This window comes from Lithobates pipiens, unplaced genomic scaffold (genome assembly GCF_037356315.1).
Source record: "Lithobates pipiens isolate NorthernLeopardFrog02 unplaced genomic scaffold, aLitPip1_a1.2 Scaffold_18, whole genome shotgun sequence".
Taxonomy (NCBI): domain Eukaryota; kingdom Metazoa; phylum Chordata; class Amphibia; order Anura; family Ranidae; genus Lithobates; species Lithobates pipiens.
In genome coordinates, this window is record NW_027507758.1 from 336,361,436 (window position 1) to 336,383,242 (window position 21,807).

General features: G+C 42.4%; 1 protein-coding gene across 2 annotated transcripts in view; it reads left to right on the forward strand.

The window, feature by feature from the left end:
* Positions 1-226: 226 nt before the first annotated feature.
* The window catches only part of IMPG1 (interphotoreceptor matrix proteoglycan 1), a 376,955-nt gene continuing 355,374 nt past the window's right edge, over positions 227-21,807 (forward strand). For both annotated transcript variants that reach the window (XM_077487351.1, XM_077487352.1), the window contains exon 1: positions 227-518. In XM_077487351.1, coding sequence (XP_077343477.1) covers positions 452-518 — 67 coding nt within the window. In that variant the 5' untranslated portion in view covers positions 227-451. The remainder of the gene's footprint in view (positions 519-21,807) is intronic.

Below are 21,807 nucleotides of genomic sequence, written 5' to 3' on the forward strand. Positions count from 1 at the left end.
GGAATGTTATTCAGCCATGGTCATACACTTAGACAACTGTACATCCTGTTTGGAGAAATTGACAGAGGGTACATGAAAGCTTAGTGTGGCCTTTAACCATTAACTTGTGTTTTTTGATTACGAATAACACATGTCAGTGCAGCAGGTTAATTAGATGCAGACAACCCTTCCAGCTGTCCCACAAGGAGGATTATGTCTGAGTAGTAGATAAATAGATTATGCAAGACACACACTACTTTGTAAAGTTGTCACTCTAGCTGCTATTACAACTGAACAATTAAAGAAGAACCACCACAAAGACTTTAACAATTCATAAATTGGCATGACAAACCATATTTCCAGTCACCGTTTTTTTATGCAACTATAGAGACAGGCAGCATTCATTTTTAATTGCAAGACTGGAAGACATTTTCACCTACGCATCAATAATTCACAGCATCCAAAACCCAAAATGAACTGTAGGACCGGATTATTTTTTGTCATTATCTTTATATGTGTCCAGGATCATAACAGCGAAGGTAAGTGACTGCACCCAACTGTATCAGCTGCAGATATTATGTGATTTGCTTTGTTCATTTTAGCCATATTACATTTTAAAATTAAAATTGTTGAAATGTACAATTACAGTTGTGATACACTTGGCTAATATTAATCATCTGCTATATATATATTTATATATTTATTTATACTATTGTCAAAAATAATAACTGCACTAGTTTGTGAAAATTTGTTATTTTCTCTGAGACAGGCCCCACAATATATCTTCTACTGTAGTTAAAATGTCAAATACTAAAGATTTATATCATAAGTGACTTGATAATGTTTTGCCAGGTCAACAACCTTGTGTTTTTGCCAACTTGCAATTAGGTTCAATATTTTTTTTTTCCTTTAATTCCCTCTGAACTTGTTTAAAGACAAATACATTTTTATGAACCAGAAAACCTGAAGATATATACATTACATTAAAAGGTTACATGATGTATTAAGGTTAATTTAATAAAGGCAAATAGGCTGTTTACTTTGACATATATTTTCAGACAGGGTGTCCCAGAGTGCATTTAGGCTCACAGAAAGATGAACAACCTCATCAGGCAACCCACCGAAAAAATCTAGACAGAGTCCCTCTGCTCTCAAAAGGAGCTTGAGCTTACTATATACCTGTGATATTGTGACACATTTTTCTTTTTGGGCACCTTCACAGTTATTGATTTGAGGAATTATCTCCATTGCTTGATTTTGATACTGACAGCTTCTGAAGAAGCTATTCTGTTAGCTTAGCGAATGTGATGAAAATTCACTTAGCAAAGTATTCCCAATCATGTGCAAGGAAGACTAAAAAAAAAAACATTATTTTTGCCTGCACAAGACTGGATGAAGGAAGTTAGTAGATGAAAATTCCCTTACAAAGTGAAAGCCTATTTGCATTTACAAAACCAACCCCATTAACCCAGAAAGACATATAGAGTGCATAGGATGTATTTTTAATGCAACATTTATTGGTTTCATTTTTATGAAGCATCATCTAGATTTTATTTTAATCTTGACCCTCTTAGATGATCAAGTGTCAGCTAAAAGATGATTTACATTGTAAACACAAAAATAATGTTATCTTTCAACACGCTAAAGCTAATTCTGACTTACAAACTACAGTTAAATTGGTTGTAAAATTAAATAATTTCCTAAAATATTTTTTTTTTATAATTACCTGCTCTGTGTAATTGTATTGCACAGAGCAACCCTGAACCTCATCTTCTGGAGTCCCCTGCCAGCAATCTGGGAACTTCAACTTCTGTGTGTGTTGCTTTCTATGGTGGCTTACGTGGGGGCTTGCTCCCTAGCTGGGCTGTTTGTATCCATTGACACACACCACACACCTCAGCCCTGCCCCTGACCCTCCTCACTAGATTTGTCTAAAAGTGGCAGGAGCCAATGGCTCCCGCTGCTCTCAGCCAAGCCTGTGAGAGAGCGGAGAGAGGTGAGAAGACCTGCAAACAAGCACATATCTGGATTCATACAGGACTCAGGTTAGTACCGGTATTTAGGATAGGAGGGGGAGAAACAGGATTCATACAGGACTCTGGTAAGTATTTTGGATAGGAGGGGGAGGAAGAGGAATTTATAGTTTTTTTTTTTTTTTGCCTTAATGCATAGAATGTATTATGGTAAAAAATATTATAACTTTAGAACCACTTTAAGTATTATAAATCATATATTATGTAACTGTCAGCATTACCGTATTTTCCGGCGTATAAGACGACCTTTTACACTTAAAAAAACTGGGCAAAAAGGAGGGGTCGTCTTATACGCCGGGTCAGCTGCTGGGATGCCTTCTGGATGTGCCGTAATACTGTATGTAGCTTTGGCTACATACAGTATATACCGCTGAGCCAATCCCAGTGAGCGATGTATTCAAATGAATACAGAGCCTGGTCGGATTGGAGTAACAATCTCTGCCAATCCGAGCAGGCTACACACAGTAGCCTGCTCGGATTGGCTTTGAGAGTCAGAGAGGTGCGGGCTGATGATGTTACAGCCTCTGCCAATCCAAGCAGACTTTGTATTCATTAATAGAATACATTGCTCTCCGTGATTGGCTCCAGCACCAGCAAGAAGGAAGAAGGAAATGGCTCCAGCAAGAATGAAGAAGAGGGATATGAAGCGTCGGAAGCCTCAGAATGGCGGGGTCGTCTTAAACGGTGAGTACAGGCAAAGCATTTTAAAAACATGTACAATTAGGGGGTCGTCTTATATGCCGGGTCGTCTTATACACCGGCAAATACGGTATATATAAGCTACTTTTTATTACATTACTAAAATGCAAGGGTGTAAGGACTAGGGATGAGCTTTGGGTTCAGACTGAACCTGAATTTGGTCTGAATTTTGCCTCTTCGTGATTGGTAAATAGCCAAGCTAAATGCGCCCACTGAATCTCTGCTGCAGCAGAAAGTGATACATTTAGCAGTGGTATTACTATCATCATTATGGTCTCATGCACATAGGAAACTTTATTAGCTCTCCTAGAAGCCAGCAGTGTTTTTGCACAAAAAATGTCAGATGCTTGTAAAAGTGTCTAAAGCTTTTACAAGCTTTTTGGAGCTTTTACAGTCGTCAAGCTCTTGGGCATTAATTCATTTGATTGGCCTGAAAAAATAGTTTATTCTGACCAATGAAATTAATTAATGCTCAAGCATTAGTGTTTAGCAGCTTTTAGCAGTGTCAATCGTTTTTTCTGCCAAAACTCTGCTGCCCCTGGACGAATAGGCTGTGGGGTTTTTTCCTGCCTCTAAAAGCTCCTGCCACTAAACTCTGCTAAAAGCCTATGTATGCATGGACACCTAGGTTAACATAGAGGGGCATTTAGAGGCAGGGAAAACAAATGCCAGACGCCCCTAGAAGCAGCTGTAAAAACGTCCAGTGTGCATGAGGCCTAAATGTGAAAAACAAGAAGCTTAAATTGGACTTTAAAGTAAAATCATCATGAGAAAAAAATGAGGGTATATTTTATGACATATGCCTAAAAATGTTGCCAGCTGTTATGTCCCACTGGCATCTGTGCTTTCGGCATGAATTACCTGGAAAAAAATGCAGATCATAAAAGTAATTGAAAAGTGATCATCTGAAATAGAAGCAAAAAGTACTACACAAGAGGGTCAGTGTGACAGCCAGGCAACTTCAAATTTCAGTGTTTCTCACATCGCAGTTTCCTTTAATATTCTGCTGATCTGTTAAAAACTCTATTGGATATAAAACAGAAAAATGTGAATTCAACTGATTTATTTAGTTGTGCAATCCCTGAGGTTTAAAGTCATATGGTGATATACAGCCTTTTTTTGCTAGAGTTTATATTCTACGCAATTTTGAGAGGAGAATGGAGTAGATTTATGATAAGCTTTTAACCAATTTTGCTTAGTGATTATTAAAACAACTTTTGCTATGATTGTAAAGTGCATTCTTTGCCTTTGCTGGATTTATTGAGTGTATATATATTTTTTTATCTTGTACTTACATAAGGAGGGTGCTGATAATATTTTTGATTGACTGAGATTCAGTGATTCTGGACTTTGGAGTATAGTACCACGTTGTTCCTTTGGCCGCGTACACACGGGCGGATTGTCTGTCCAACTTAGTCCGCTGAACCGTGTTTCAGCGGACAATCCGCTCGTGTGTGGGCTTCAGCGGACTTTTTCAGCGGACTGTCTGACGAACTAAGTCTTACGGAATTTCCGAAATTTTGTCCGTTCAAACTTGGTTTTGTCTGTCCAAACTTGGTTTCAGCGAACAGTCCGCTCGTGTGTAGGCAAGTTGGATGGACTAAGTATGGCGCATGCTCAGAAAGGATTTACACGGCCGAAGGTTGCATTGCAATGTATAGGACGTCGTTTTTCTAGTCCCGTCGTACGTGCTGTACACGTCATCGCGCACGCTTTCAGTGGACTGTCTGCTCATCGTGTGTGGTCAAGTCCGTTCATGCAAATTTTGAACGGACTGTCTGTCGGATTGTCTGACGAACTTAGTTGGCCAGACAATCCGCCCGTGTGTACGCGGCCTTTTAGTTTTTGTTGTATACAAGTATTGAATATTGTACTACTATCTACACAAAGCAAAATGAGTCCTCTGTGCTACCTTTAAAGGAAAGATACAGGCTGCTTGCTGATGCCCCTGATTGTGTATTCGCCACAAACCAACCAAAAATACAAAAAAGAAAGAGCAGTGCATAAGCACCAAATGATAAACCAAATGTCATAAAGCAACACATGTAAATAATAATATACTGATAAACAGTAGTGTAAAATCTGGTGTAGTTGTGCATGATAGCCAATCAGCTTCTAATGTCAGCTTATTCAATTGAGCTTTGGCAATAAAACCTGGAAGCTGAATTGTTTCTTTGCAGAGCTGCACCAGATTTTTTACTCTCCATTCTTAGTAAATAACCCCCTGTGCATGAATAGCTCAAATTAATAAGACATATATAATACAATAGATAAATAAAGCAGTTGACCCCAGTCACTGAATAAGCAATGATGCAGAAGCTTCTCCCATAGGATAAGGGGCATAACCAGGCTCATTTACTCAAGGCAAAGAGAAAACTCCACATAGAGCAATAAAGTTAAAATAAGGGTTACACTTTATTAAAAAAACAAAATAAAACTACTCACAAATAGAGTGCACAAAATAAAGCAGTGCACAACTTCAAGCGCTTAATGGCAGTCAATTGCACATAGTTTAAAAATGCCTCAGACTCCCACCTCCATACATGAGTTCAATAGTCAGGCTTCCTGGATAGGGCAATGTCATCACTATGCTCCGGCCCTTGACACATTTTGCCATGCTCACATGGCTGTTTCAGAAGGGGAAAAAATTAAGCCACATGGGCATAGCAAAATGCATCAAGGGACAGAGCACAGTGACACCATTGCGCTAGGGAGGACTTTCTCTTTTTCTATGGATTTTTCTATTTTTTCTTTTTAGACTTTATGCATACATTGAGATATGAAATGTGTTTATGATTCATTTTGGTATACTTTGAGTTATATTTTGGGTTTATAACATATTTATGCAATTCATGTGCTGTTATATACATGTCTTATTGTTTTGGGCTATTAACACACAGTCTAATGGTATATTATAATTTACTTGCGTTGTTTTATGACATTTGGTTTATCATATGGAGGTTTGAGCTGCACTAATCACAGTATAATAGGAAGGATGTGTTGTTGCATTTATATATGTATAAACAGCATGCTAAAATTTTTATATTCAGAACTACTTTTCAACTGTACAGACCACTAAAAAGGGAAAACATGGCTTAATGTTTTCTAAATTACATAAATCTATACAATAGTATCCTGAAAGTATTCTCTTTTCTCTAACATCCTCTGTGCCCCCTTGCCCCAACAGTCTCTTTCTGATTTTAGCCAAGTTGCCCAGAGGTACACAGAAAACAGAAACAGAATAAGGATATTACAATTTTTCAAAAGAAAAGCTGCGCTAGAACTTATATAGTGCCAGAATAATAATATAATTATTATAATATAATATTATAATATAATAATTATAATTATAATAAAAGTGCACCTGCTATATACCTGAAGGGTGTTTTACGGAGTCACTTAAATGGACTGAAATCTCATCTCCTTGTCTATCTCCCTTTTCTTTGGACTGTTCATGTTTTTCTAATTAATTTTATCTGTACCATTTGTGGTTGTATCAATTTCTTTTTTGTAAACAGGATATATTATGTTATATTATTATTCTGGCACTATATAGGTTCTAGCGCAGCTTTTCTTTTGAATTATTGTATATTGTGTGTCTCTCACATTATGTTGCGGCAAGAATTTATTATTTAATTTTCTGTTCCACTGGCACAGGATTTTTGAGTATTTTAGTATTTTTTGGACAGCGCTGTTTTCCAATGGTTTTTTATTTTACAATTTTTACATATTGCTATCCCCTTCAGCCTGCAGTCTTGGGTACAGGTTCATGACTCTTTATTGTAAATATAGACTAGCTTGTTTGCTCATCTCCTCCACTGCCCCAGATAGTATTGACTAGTGATGGACGAACTTCCGACGGGACGTTTCGCGAACGCGAAACGCGAACGGGCACAAACGTTCGCGAAAACGACCGTTCGCCGCGGGCTCCATTGACTTCAATGGGAGGCGAATTTCGCAAACCTTTAGGTCGAATTTGCGGCCACGGGGTAATTATTAGGGGGTAGCACGTAGTCCCACCACCTGGACAATAGCATAATACATGTATGAGGTGAATTTGGGATCGATAACTACAAGCATTTTTTTTTTATTTGGGAAATTGTTCTGACAATTCAGGACTATGGAGCTAATGAAGGCAATGGAGGAGAGGGAAGGTCAGGGACCAGGGTAGGCAAACAAGAGGGTGCAGGAGATACAGAGCACTGACAGCAGCACCGTAATACAGAGCACTGACATCAGCACCGTGACATACAGCGCTGACAGCAGCTCCGTGACATACAGCGCTGACAGCAGCTCCGTGACATACAGCGCTGACAGCAGCTCCGTGACATACAGCGCTGACAGCAGCTCCGTGACATACAGCGCTGACAGCAGCTCCGTGACATACAGCGCTGACAGCAGCACCGTGACATACAGCGCTGACAGCAGCTCCGTGACATACAGCGCTGACAGCAGCTCCGTGACATACAGCGCTGACAGCAGCTCCGTGACATACAGCACTGACAGCAGCTCCGTGACATACAGCGCTGACAGCAGCTCCGTGACATACAGCGCTGACAGCAGCACCGTGACATACAGCGCTGACAGCAGCTCCGTGACATACAGCGCTGACAGCAGCTCCGTGACATACAGCGCTGACAGCAGCTCCGTGACATACAGCACTGACAGCAGCTCCGTGACATACAGCGCTGACAGCAGCTCCGTGACATACAGCGCTGACAGCAGCACCGTGACATACAGCGCTGACAGCAGCTCCGTGACATACAGCGCTGACAGCAGCTCCGTGACATACAGCGCTGACAGCAGCTCCGTGACATACAGCGCTGACAGCAGCTCCGTGACATACAGCGCTGACAGCAGCTCCGTGACATACAGCGCTGACAGCAGCTCCGTGACATACAGCGCTGACAGCAGCTCCGTGACATACAGCGCTGACAGCAGCTCCGTGACATACAGCGCTGACAGCAGCACCGTAAGCAGCCCCAGGAGGAAGTCAGCACAGCACAGGGATGGTGTGATCCCCTCATAATAAGAACCCCCAGGAGGAAGTCAGCACAGCACAGGGATGGTGGGAGCCCCTCATAATAAGAACCCCCAGGAGGAAGTCAGCACAGCACAGGGATGGTGGGAGCCCCTCATAATAAGAACACCCAGGAGGAAGTCAGCACAGCACAGGGATGGTGGGAACCCCTCATAATAAGCAGCCCCAGTAGAAATATGACACCGCTCAACCTCTTCAAAGAGGAGGGTAGGGGCATATAGTACGGTGTGCTTTTTTGGGTCAGGGAAGTGAGCCAAATGAATTAAGAAGGTCTGTGTGCTTGATTCCAAAAATTGTTTATAGACATATACATGGTCTACTGATCACATGTGTTGAATTCCTCCGAGATCCATGCCTCATTCATTTTTAGAAATGTGAGGTAGTTAACACTGTCGTGAGCTAGGCGAGTACGCTTATCGGTCACAATCCCCCCTGCTGCGCTGAACGTCCTTTCGGACAGGACACTGGATGAGGGGCAAGCCAACAGTTCGATTGCAAATTGGGCAAGCTCTGGCCAGAGGTCAAGCCTGCCCACCCAGTAGTCTAGGGGTTCATCACTCCTCAGAGCGTCCACATCGGCCGTTAACCCAATGTAGTCGGACACCTGACGGTCTAGGCGTTCCCTGATGCTGGATCCGGATGACACCTGTCGATGGGTCGGCTGAAAGAATGACCTCATATCCGAAGTCACCAACACATCTTCAAACCGGCCTCTTCTTGCAGGCGCTGTTGGATTGGTACCCGCAAATCCTTCTCTGGGAGTGGGAATTGCTCCTCTGCCAGCGCACGCAAAAGCAGAATGCAGCATTTCTCGAAGCAAGGCCTGGAAGTGCTGCATTCTGACAGCCCTCTGCGACGGCGGTAACATTTCCGCCATTTTGTGTTTGTACCGGGGATCTAAGTACGTTGCCACCCAGTACTGGTCCTTGACCCTCATGCTTTTTATACGGGGGTCCCTATTAAAACACTGGAGCATGAAGGCCCCCATTTGCACTCAAGCGGAAGGTATGTGGTGGTGGTGGTGTTGTTGGTGGTAGTGTCTTTGGGGGTGCACATAGCAGAGAGTGAAGAAGAGGGTGCAGATCGAGAGGATGAGGAGGGTGCAGAAGAATAAGGCTGAGTGAGCCACTCAACCAAGTCTGGTGCGTCCTTTAAAGTAATTGAACGCACCTTCTGCAACTTCCCACTTTGGCTCAAGGCTGTTGCTCCTGCCCTACCCCTACCACCCCTGCGGAAGGGCCTGCCTCTTCCTCTGCCTGTCATTTTTTAAATCACCCTGTGACAAAACTCTTAGTCCCTATACCGCTGAAGGACTGCTGCAGTATAGGGCAGCGGTCAGCAGTAGTGCACGTCAACCCTATGTATTGTGGACCGATAGCGGTCCTTACAGAACAGCAGACTGTACTGCACTCAGGCCTATGTACCGTAGCACCCTATACCAAGTTACCAGTCCTTATAAAAACTTTTGTGGACCAAGCAGGTTGTGTGTTAGTGATTAGCAGACTGTACGTCAGTCCCTATACCAATGAAGGACTGCTGCAGTATAGGGCAGCGGTCAGCAGTAGTGCACGGCAACCCTATGTATTGTGGACCGATAGCGGTCCTTACAGAACAGCAGACTGTACTGCACTCAGGCCTATGTACCGTAGCACCCTATACCAAGTTACCAGTCCTTATAAGAACTTTTGTGGACCAAGCAGGTTGTGTGTTAGTGTTTAGCAGACTGTGCGTCAGTCCCTATACCGCTGAAGGACTGCTGCAGTATAGGGCAGCGGTCAGCAGTAGTGCACGGCAACCCTATGTATTGTGGACCGATAGCGGTCCTTACAGAACAGCAGACTGTAACGCACTCAGGCCTATGTACCGTAGCACCCTATACCAAGTTACCAGTCCTTATAAGAACTTTTGTGGACCAAGCAGGTTGTGTGTTAGTGATTAGCAGACTGTACGTCAGTCCCTATACCAATGAAGGACTGCTGCAGTATAGGGCAGCGGTCAGCAGTAGTGCACGGCAACCCTATGTATTGTGGACCGATAGCGGTCCTTACAGAACAGCAGACTGTAACGCACTCAGGCCTATGTACCGTAGCACCCTATACCAAGTTACCAGTCCTTATAAGAACTTTTGTGGACCAAGCAGGTTGTGTGTTAGTGATTAGCAGACTGTACGTCAGTCCCTATACCAATGAAGGACTGCTGCAGTATAGGGCAGCGGTCAGCAGTAGTGCACGGCAACCCTATGTATTGTGGACCGATAGCGGTCCTTACAGAACAGCAGACTGTACTGCACTCAGGCCTATGTACCGTAGCACCCTATACCAAGTTACCAGTCCTTATAAGAACTTTTGTGGACCAAGCAGGTTGTGTGTTAGTGTTTAGCAGACTGTGCGTCAGTCCCTATACCGCTGAAGGACTGCTGCAGTATAGGGCAGCGGTCAGCAGTAGTGCACGGCAACCCTATGTATTGTGGACCGATAGCGGTCCTTACAGAACAGCAGACTGTAACGCACTCAGGCCTATGTACCGTAGCACCCTATACCAAGTTACCAGTCCTTATAAGAACTTTTGTGGACCAAGCAGGTTGTGTGTTAGTGATTAGCAGACTGTACGTCAGTCCCTATACCAATGAAGGACTGCTGCAGTATAGGGCAGCGGTCAGCAGTAGTGCACGGCAACCCTATGTATTGTGGACCGATAGCGGTCCTTACAGAACAGCAGACTGTAACGCACTCAGGCCTATGTACCGTAGCACCCTATACCAAGTTACCAGTCCTTATAAGAACTTTTGTGGACCAAGCAGGTTGTGTGTTAGTGATTAGCAGACTGTACGTCAGTCCCTATACCAATGAAGGACTGCTGCAGTATAGGGCAGCGGTCAGCAGTAGTGCACGGCAACCCTATGTATTGTGGACCGATAGCGGTCCTTACAGAACAGCAGACTGTACTGCACTCAGGCCTATGTACCGTAGCACCCTATACCAAGTTACCAGTCCTTATAAGAACTTTTGTGGACCAAGCAGGTTGTGTGTTAGTGATTAGCAGACTGTACGTCAGTCCCTATACCAATGAAGGACTGCTGCAGTATAGGGCAGCGGTCAGCAGTAGTGCACGGCAACCCTATGTATTGTGGACCGATAGCGGTCCTTACAGAACAGCAGACTGTAACGCACTCAGGCCTATGTACCGTAGCACCCTATACCAAGTTACCAGTCCTTATAAGAACTTTTGTGGACCAAGCAGGTTGTGTGTTAGTGATTAGCAGACTGTACGTCAGTCCCTATACCAATGAAGGACTGCTGCAGTATAGGGCAGCGGTCAGCAGTAGTGCACGGCAACCCTATGTATTGTGGACCGATAGCGGTCCTTACAGAACAGCAGACTGTAACGCACTCAGGCCTATGTACCGTAGCACCCTATACCAAGTTACCAGTCCTTATAAGAACTTTTGTGGACCAAGCAGGTTGTGTGTTAGTGTTTAGCAGACTGTGCGTCAGTCCCTATACCGCTGAAGGACTGCTGCAGTATAGGGCAGCGGTCAGCAGTAGTGCACGGCAACCCTATGTATTGTGGACCGATAGCGGTCCTTACAGAACAGCAGACTGTAACGCACTCAGGCCTATGTACCGTAGCACCCTATACCAAGTTACCAGTCCTTATAAGAACTTTTGTGGACCAAGCAGGTTGTGTGTTAGTGATTAGCAGACTGTACGTCAGTCCCTATACCAATGAAGGACTGCTGCAGTATAGGGCAGCGGTCAGCAGTAGTGCACGGCAACCCTATGTATTGTGGACCGATAGCGGTCCTTACAGAACAGCAGACTGTAACGCACTCAGGCCTATGTACCGTAGCACCCTATACCAAGTTACCAGTCCTTATAAGAACTTTTGTGGACCAAGCAGGTTGTGTGTTAGTGATTAGCAGACTGTACGTCAGTCCCTATACCAATGAAGGACTGCTGCAGTATAGGGCAGCGGTCAGCAGTAGTGCACGGCAACCCTATGTATTGTGGACCGATAGCGGTCCTTACAGAACAGCAGACTGTAACGCACTCAGGCCTATGTACCGTAGCACCCTATACCAAGTTACCAGTCCTTATAAGAACTTTTGTGGACCAAGCAGGTTGTGTGTTAGTGATTAGCAGACTGTACGTCAGTCCCTATACCAATGAAGGACTGCTGCAGTATAGGGCAGCGGTCAGCAGTAGTGCACGGCAACCCTATGTATTGTGGACCGATAGCGGTCCTTACAGAACAGCAGACTGTAACGCACTCAGGCCTATGTACCGTAGCACCCTATACCAAGTTACCAGTCCTTATAAGAACTTTTGTGGACCAAGCAGGTTGTGTGTTAGTGATTAGCAGACTGTACGTCAGTCCCTATACCAATGAAGGACTGCTGCAGTATAGGGCAGCGGTCAGCAGTAGTGCACGGCAACCCTATGTATTGTGGACCGATAGCGGTCCTTACAGAACAGCAGACTGTAACGCACTCAGGCCTATGTACCGTAGCACCCTATACCAAGTTACCAGTCCTTATAAGAACTTTTGTGGACCAAGCAGGTTGTGTATTAGTGTTTAGCAGACTGTGCGTCAGTCCCTATACCGCTGAAGGACTGCTGCAGTATAGGGCAGCGGTCAGCAGTAGTGCACGGCAACCCTATGTATTGTGGACCGATAGCAGTCCTTACAGAACAGCAGACTGTACTGCACTCAGGCCTATGTACCGTAGCACCCTATACCAAGTTACCAGTCCTTATAAGAACTTTTGTGGACCAAGCAGGTTGTGTGTTAGTGTTTAGCAGACTGTGCGTCAGTCCCTATACCGCTGAAGGACTGCTGCAGTATAGGGCAGCGGTCAGCAGTAGTGCACGTCAACCCTATGTATTGTGGACCGATAGCGGTCCTTACAGAACAGCAGACTGTAACGCACTCAGGCCTATGTACCGTAGCACCCTATACCAAGTTACCAGTCCTTATAAGAACTTTTGTGGACCAAGCAGGTTGTGTATTAGTGTTTAGCAGACTGTGCGTCAGTCCCTATACCGCTGAAGGACTGCTGCAGTATAGGGCAGCGGTCAGCAGTAGTGCACGGCAACCCTATCTATTGTGGACCGATAGCGGTCCTTACAGAACAGCAGACTGTACCGCACCCAAGCCTATGTACCGTAGCACCCTAGACAGACCAAGTTACCAGTCCTGATAAAGAGCTTTGTGGAACAAGTGAGTTGTGAATGATTAGCAGACTGCAGCAGAAGGGCAGCAGTCAAGTATAATATTCTTTCTATATTTGGAAGAAAGAATATTATACGTGTACAAGCCTATTACCGTACCACTGATACCAGTCCTGAAAAGAACCTTTGTGGAACTAATAGTAACAGCAAGTCTTTAAAATTATCCTCACTGCCTGACACACTGCTTCCTGCCTGTCCCTATACAAATTGGCAAAAAAGAGTAGGCTGGAACGATTAGCTGGAACAGCTCTTTTGTGGACCTGATAGTAACAGCTAATGATGATGATGATGATGATGATGAAGAAAGACTAATCTGGCTGAGCTGTCCCTAAAATAGCAGCATACAGCGCTCTGTCCCTTTATCTAAACTGACAAAAGAAACTCAGGCTGCTGACCTAACACCTATACCAGTCCTGAAAAGAACTTTTGTGTACCAAATAGCTAGCGTTTTCTCTGTCCCTACTCCACACAGGATCCTTTCCCTACAGTGACAGAAGAAAGAATGTAAAATGGCCACCGGATCGGGTGTATTTATAGGTTAGGGGGAATGTCCAAGTGTCCATGAGCTGTCATGTCTCAATTGGTTGTCCTGTAACACATGATAAACGTGTCACGAAAGGTTAAAGTTCTTGTATACATTAAACACGTAAGTCCGCCGGGGCGAACGACGGAAAAAGGCGTTCGAACCCGCGGACGGCGAAAGTCGGAAATTCGCCGCGAAACGACCGCCGGGCGAACCGTTCGGCCATCACTAGTATTGACCCTGAATGTACTCTGCCTGCTCTGAACTTTGATTTGATTTGGGAGTGAGACTATGTTTTTGTTCAATTCTAAATTTGCTTGACTATCCATTCATCTGACTCATGACCCTTTTTTGAGAAATGCAGGTTGGGCAATATATCTGCCCATCATTACATCGTTCATATGAGAACTTGAACTTGCTGGCAATAGTAGCAGTGGCACTGAATGGTTTTCAGCCTTCCACATAAAAGAATAAAGTGATCAGGACCAACAAAGGAAGCTTTGAAGCAACTTTAAAAATCTCTATTTGTGTTTACAAGCATCTCAGAATGTCTTAGGTGCTTGTTATCATGCACTCGAGTTCCTAAAATGGTCTCCTAATTACTTGTTTTTATAAACAAGGTCAGCCTATGGAACATGCTGCTGACTTTATCAGTTTAATATGTTGTGATTTGGTTATCAGTGTTATATAAAATTCACATTGGGCACAGACACAATAAATCAAATTTGTTGTACCCATTAGAGAACATGTGCCAAAGTATAAGAGCATACAGTGACTGCAGGGGACCCCTTGTTGGCAGTCCTATCTAATGTGTTGTGCTCTACTTGGAAATTTGCCCATGGAAAGAGAAACTCTAGGTATATTTCTGTAATTATTCATTTATCCTATTTTCCTAAATTCCAAATTGAAAATGTCATATTTCAAGCATACAGACCTGGCCAACTATTTTAAAAATTGCCTGACTGATGCCAAGTTTGATTTGGTTTGATTTGGACTAATTGTTATGTATAGAGCTAGCTCTAGATTGGTGTTCCAACATTAGAAATCTTTTTAGTAAAGCCATTTCATCAGTATTTTAATTGAAATATTTTTGCTTTTAATTGGAGAGACACATGCCATGAGCATTTTACATTTTAATGAGTACGATTTCAAAAATACAAATACAAATAAAACACTTAATGTACTTTGTGGTGTCCTCCTCGGTTCTGAAAGGTTGCTATTTATAGTTTTCTGAGTAAAAAGTATCTCATTAAGGAGATCCTTGTCAGCGTCTATATAGCTTTGTCAGCTGCTGTATCCACTTTAGATATACATATTGCCTACCTACCATTGGAACAAAATATATGCATTTATATTTTAGGGTTTACATAATATAACCAAGAATAATCTTCGCCTATAAAGCAAGCAATGGATAGTCTAACTCTTTAACCTCATCACCTATATCGGATTAATTTATAAACAGCCCCTTTAAGAGAAGGAAAATTAGATGCAAATGTTTGCTGAGAGTAAAGTTACATTTGCTATGTAATCTTTACATATTTCACTCATGAACAAACATATGACTTCAAACACCTTACACATGGTTATAGAAAGGAAAATTGAAAGAGATAGTGGAAACAAGAAGAGATTTGAGCAGTTTTCCTTTTTCGCAGTTTTACACTTAACAAGTTGTGATCAAGGAACAGTTCAAAGTCAGACAGATGCAAATGCCACGGTCCTCGGCAGGAGATAGCCAAACATCAGAGACACATCAAAGGCAAGTCTTGAGTTAAGTTCTTTAAGGTTTGGAAATTCAGTGAAATCTATATTCCACCAACTTGAACAATATAACTCAAGTTTTAACAACTATAACTGAAAGTAGTTTCATATTATAAATAATAATCTCTGCTGTCAAGTACACTTTTAAAAGACATAGGGGGTTGATTTACTAAAGGAGTAGTGGCTGGTCACCTAGCAAAGTATATGTTTACTCTGTAAAGTGGTTGGTAAATAAAATGAACTAGTGTTCAGTTTGAATACCTAATCATGTGATAGAACAAATTAAAGTGATATTAAAGTCTTCTTTTTGTTTTGTTTTGTTTTTTAATAATAAACATGTTATACTTACCTGCACTGTGCAGTGGTTGTACACAGAGCAGCCCGAATTCTCCTCTTCTCGAGTCCCACACCAACGCTCCTGGCTGATTCCTCCTGCCCCCACAGCAAGCAGCTTGGGGGCACACTCCTGACCCGCAGCTCTGTGTTCATTGACACACAGAGCTGTGGATCGACTCACTGGCTCTGATTCACAGCCAATGGCTCCCACCAAAAGCCAATTAGGAATGCAAATTCCCAGAGAGGCCAGGCTTTTGTGGACATCGGTGGGTCGAGAGGGGGCTCAGGTAAGTATTAAGGGGGGTCCTGCAGACTGCCGCAAGCAGACGTTTTTTTTTTTATCTTCATGCATAGAATGCATGAAGGTAAAAAACCTTGCGCATTTACAACCACTTTAAGTTTTGTTTTCCCATTTACCTTGCACATAATTGGATACTTAAATTGAACAAAAGCCCTCCTTCATTTTATTTGCTAATATTACTTTTGCAAAGTGGACATATATCTTGCTAGGAGAACAGCCACTACTCATTTTGTAAATCAACCCCAATGTGTAATATTTTTAAACTTAGTAACCATATTCAGATCTCTGTTTATATATGAAAGAAAACCTCTAGGTAAATAAGGTAAGTAATCCATGTGTGTGGCAAATGTTTGCTTGCTAAGGTAAAGGATAGGGTGGTGGAGATAGCAGTGGGGGCATTGCTGGAATTTTTGCACATACCTTTGTTAATATTTCAAGAAATGTGGGCAAATGTCTGGCAGAACTAATGTACATGCAGATTCACTGGTCTGGCTCTAAACACCGCCAAAAATCGTAAGGGGTCAGTAGTTGGTTTTATAGACAGCTGAAATATAGAGCAATTTTACCTGAAGTATCTGAGCCATATTTCTGTTGTAGATCATTATTGGCTTGCTCAACTAATTCTATACCAGATTAGCAATTATGGGGAAATGTAAGAAAGCACTTAAAATATAGATTACACACATTTTATGTATTTGAGACGGTAACAATACCATGAGTTAAAGCCCAACTGTAGCAAAATTTATTTTAAGCTTATTTTGGATAGAGCAGGGATAGGTTAGCACTTCTGTCTCATCTTTCTTGCCAGGTATCTGTCTGGCAAATTTCCACTCTCTTCCTGTCAGGAGAGGAAGTGATTGAAAATCACTCCAACATGGACAAAGACCACTTCTAAAACTTCTTGGAATTATGGTAATTTCCTCCATTTGTCGATTTGTTTTTGGAGACACAGACAGCAAGGGAGGGAGACTATGCCCAATGAGGTACCACACACAGAAATATTATCCATTCAAGAATGTTTTCCCCCTTATCCAAAATGAAAAAATGTATCTAAAGTGAGTAATTAAATAAGATTTACATTGGAAACATTGTCTAGCATTGTGCTGTATTTTCATGCACTACATTGCATTTTACTGTTGAAAAATATAAGGACAACCAAAAATACATTGTTTTCAGCAAAATCTAATTTGTGTAATCTTTGTTGTGTTAACAATTTTTTAACCATTCAAGTCAAGGCTCTGTGCATGATAAACTACTTCGCATCTGCGCTATAACTGTCATATGACGTCCTCCCTTTTGCACGCTCCCTGTGGGCCCCCTGCGGGGACACGCGCGGCACGCTCTTTGATCACCGAGTCAATGAGACTCAGCTCATCACAGATCAGAGTAAGGGGCCGAACTTGCCCCCTTACCACATAATCAGCTGTCAGACAATGACAGTTGATCACGTGATGTAAACAAGAACGGTATTTTTTTTTCTCCTCATGCTGATAGCTGATCACTGGCTTCTGGGAAAGGGAAAATGGTCCCAAAGAGGAAGAGCCACATTTGTGCCCACCAATGCCACCTGCCAGTGCCACCTGTCAGTGCCCATCAGTGCATATAAGTGCCACCAATCAGTGCCCACCTATCAATTCCCACCATGCCACCTATCAATGCCCACCAGTGGTGCCAATCAGTGTCCATCAGTGCCTCATCATCAGTGGCAGCAAGCAGTGCTGCCTATCAGTGTCACCTACCAGTGCCCATCACCCATCAGTGTCCATCACTGCCACCTGTTAGTGCCACCAGTGCCACCTCATCAGTGTCCACCAATGCCGCCTTATTAGTGCCCAACAGTGCAGCCTATCAGTGCCTATCAGTGCAACCTATCAGTGCTTGTCAGTGCAGTCGCATTAGTGTCCACCAATGCAGCCTTATCAGTGCCCATGAGTGCAGCCTATCAGAGCCAGTGCAGCCTCATCAGCATACATCGATGAAGGAGAAAAAATACCAGTTTGCAAAATTTTATAACAAAATAGAGAAAATTGAGTAATGTCCGTGATACTTTTTTTATTTGCACTAACATACAATTTTTCAGGACAAGCTTTTGGGGTATATCCCCTTCTTCAAGGAATATTTTTGATCCATTGAATAAATAAATAAATAAATAAATAAAACATTAAGAAACGCTAACGTGGAAAGATGATGAAAAATGCTAATAAACACTATTGCAAAAACATTAAAAAACTTTGAAAGACTCACTGCAAAGCTACTGCCATTTTTACAACATTATTTTAACATCCAATGTGCATGGATCTTTATTGTTCAGTTTTATCTAATGCTTTAGTTCCAAGGCTTTGCCTTGAAATTTGCTACATGTGCATGACCTCTGATGAACAAGAACTGTATTTTAGGAGTGTCTAAATGGCCTGTAGGATCTTTGGCCTATGCCTAACCTACAGTTTTGTCTGTTTGTTCATATCCTGGATAGAGGTCTGTCTGACTCTGACTTATGTCTGCCTTTCATACCTTAGCTTTATTCTTGTGAATTGTTTGTACTGCATTTGTACTTAGCTTGTCTGCTTATACAAACACTATCTCACAAAAGTGAGTACACCCCTCACATCTTAGTAAATATTTTATTATATGAAATATAGACAACGGAGGGGGGAGAGATTTGGGACTTTAAATGAAGTACAATTAAGTACCTCCATCCCGGTAATTAATACGCATATAAAAAGGGAAGTTTGGGACTTTAAATGAAGCACTTGGATAGTAAACAACAAAATTATTTCATTGGACCATATTAATTTATTTAATTGAATGTTCAAAGGAACTACTCATTATAAATAAGTCCAATTGAAGATATATATAAATAATGATACAGAAGAAACATAGTATATGACATAATGTATAGTATCCACAAATAATCATACATAACAGTAATAAATAGGTTGGTTAGGTAATATGGCAAAATAATGCCCATGACAGCATATCCGACATCAACACATGTATGCACATGATAGAAAAGCATCCCATAATTATAAACAAAATTTGTAATAAATGGTCAAGGACTTCTAAATAAGTAGTTCGAAACTTATAAATGTGGTTTCGTATACAGGTATAACCCGAGCATCAAAGTACAAAGCTCGACGCGTTTCGTGGGTATCTCCCCACTCATCAGGAGCAGATGCTACCACAGAGTTTCTATAAAAAAATAAAATAAAATAAAAATTATACAAATAATATACTGACCAATAAATTAAGATAGTAAGTACGTAGAACTATATTATGGATAGATATTTTGGTTAGGGCAGACTCACCAGTCCAGGCGTCAAATGCAACGCACAGCGATGGGCGCCAGGCGGGCCAGGGACAAAACCCACTATGCGGGCACTGAGGCGGCAAATAAATGGATACGATATCTGGCACAGAAGAAGTGTATCAGCATGGGAGAGTGTGCTGAAATGGTGTTAATACTAGGAAAAGTAAAAGTGAAAAATAAATAAATCAGTCCACAGCAAGCTTCGCAAGATGATGCACACAAAGCAGAGTGAAGATGAGTAGGGGTTATACAAAAATTAGCTGACATATTGGAAACAGAAAAAGTATGGAAAAGAATGAGTGTGTAGGAATGTGTGGGAGTATGAGTGCAGGGGATATGATAAATGTGATAATGAAGAGTAAGGTAAGTGTAGGTAATAATAACCAAAGAGGAATAATTAATAGACGATAAACACAGGATGTGTCAGTAAGGATAAAAAGAAAGAAAGAGAAACAAGTGAAAAAAGTGGACAAGTATGTACCATGATAACGATCCTGGAACAACAGCCGGCTGACCAGCCAACTGGTGTGTTCGAGCCCCATACAGAGAATGGCCAGACAAGCAGCCATCCATGAGGGGGGTTTTAATATGCCGCCAACGCCATGTGCGTGAGACCGGGTGGGAGGGGCCGCGCCCAGCCCCGGTCATCAACCAGCGACAGGCACGTTAACCCCCTCCCTTCCCGGAAACACGGAGAATGGAAAGACCGAAAACGCCGGCGTGATATCGTTCAAACGAACGTTACACGCGCGGCGTAGGTAACATGGCGTTGATGCGCAGAGTGGAGTCCGCCCGAACCTCCCAATCAAAACGAAAGGGGAGGAGGGGAGGACCCGCTGGCGCATCACAGTGCCCACAAGAAAGAAAAGACCAAGTACCGCCCAACCTTCCAATCGCCTCATACGGAGCACAATAGGCCGGCCAGTGGGTATACATCAAACCTTAATAACTGAATATCCATCTACGGCATATTAAACGGTGTCGGTAAATGCTGTCATTATACAGTATGTGCATGAATAGAAGAATATAATAAATATATGTAGATACAAACAATTCAGTATTAAGAAAAACACTATATTGACAGTTTTGACACAGGGAAGGTCGGGGAACACTACCAAACCCTTTTATCCAAGTGCTTCCATCCCGGTATATATGAAATATAGACAACGGAGGGGGGAGAGATTTGGGACTTTAAATGAAGTACAATTAAGTACCTCCATCCCGGTAATTAATACGCATATAAAAAGGGAAGTTTGGGACTTTAAATGAAGCACTTGGATAGTAAACAACAAAATTATTTCATTGGACCATATTAATTTATTTAATTGAATGTTCAAAGGAACTACTCATTATAAATAAGTCCAATTGAAGATATATATAAATAATGATACAGAAGAAACATAGTATATGACATAATGTATAGTATCCACAAATAATCATATTATATCTTTTTATATAACAACATGAAGAAATGACACTTTGCTACAATGTAAAGTAGTGAGTGTACAGCTTGTATAACAGTGTAAATGTGCTGTCCCTTCAAAATAACTCAACACACAGTCATTGATGTCTAAACCACTGGCAACAAAAGTGAGTACACCTAATTAGTAATTTTCCCTCCCAGGTGTCATGTGACTCGTTAGTGTTACAATGCCTCAGGTGTGACTGGGGAACAGATGTGTTAAATTTGGTGTTATCACTCTCAATCTCTCATACTGTTCAACATGGCACCTCATGGCCACCTCTGAAAAAAAAATTGTTGCCGTACATAAAGCTGGCCTAGGCCAGTGATGGCGAACCTTGGCACCCCAGATGTTTTAGAACTACATTTCCCATGATGCTCACATATACTGTAGCATGGATGAGCATCATGGGAAATGTAGTTTCAAAACATCTGGGGTGCCAAGGTTTGCCATCACTGGCCTAGGCTATAAGAAGATTGCCAAGACCCTGAAACTGAGCTTCAGCATCTTGGCCAAGACCATACAGAGCTTAATAGGACAGGTTCCACTCAGAACAGGCCTCTCCATGGTCGACAGAAGAAGTTGAGTACACGTGCTCAGCGTCATATACAGAGGTTGTCTTTGAGAAATAGATGTATGAGTGCTGTCAGCATTGCTCCATCAAATTGGTCTGCATGACTGTCATCCCAGAAGGAAACCTCTCCTAAAGGTAATGCACAAGAAAGCCTGCAAACAGTTTGCTGAAGACAAGCAAACTAAGGCAATGGATTACTGGAACCATTTCCTGTGGTCTGATGAGACCAAGATAAACTTATTTGGTTCAGATGGTGTCAAGTGTGAGTGGGGCAACCAGGTGAGGAGTAAAAAGGGAGTGTTATGCTTGCTGCCGGCACTTAGGAGCTACAGTTCATTGAGGGAAACATGAATGCCAACATGTACTGTGACATACTGAAGCAGAGCATAATCCCCTCCCTTCAGAGACTGGGCAGAATTCTGACATGATAATGACCCCAAACACACCTCCTAGATGACCACTGCCTTATTAAAGAAGCTGAGGGCAAAGGTGATGAACTGGCCAAACATGTCTCTAGACCTAAACTCTATCAAGCATCTGTGGGGCATCCTCAAACAGAAGG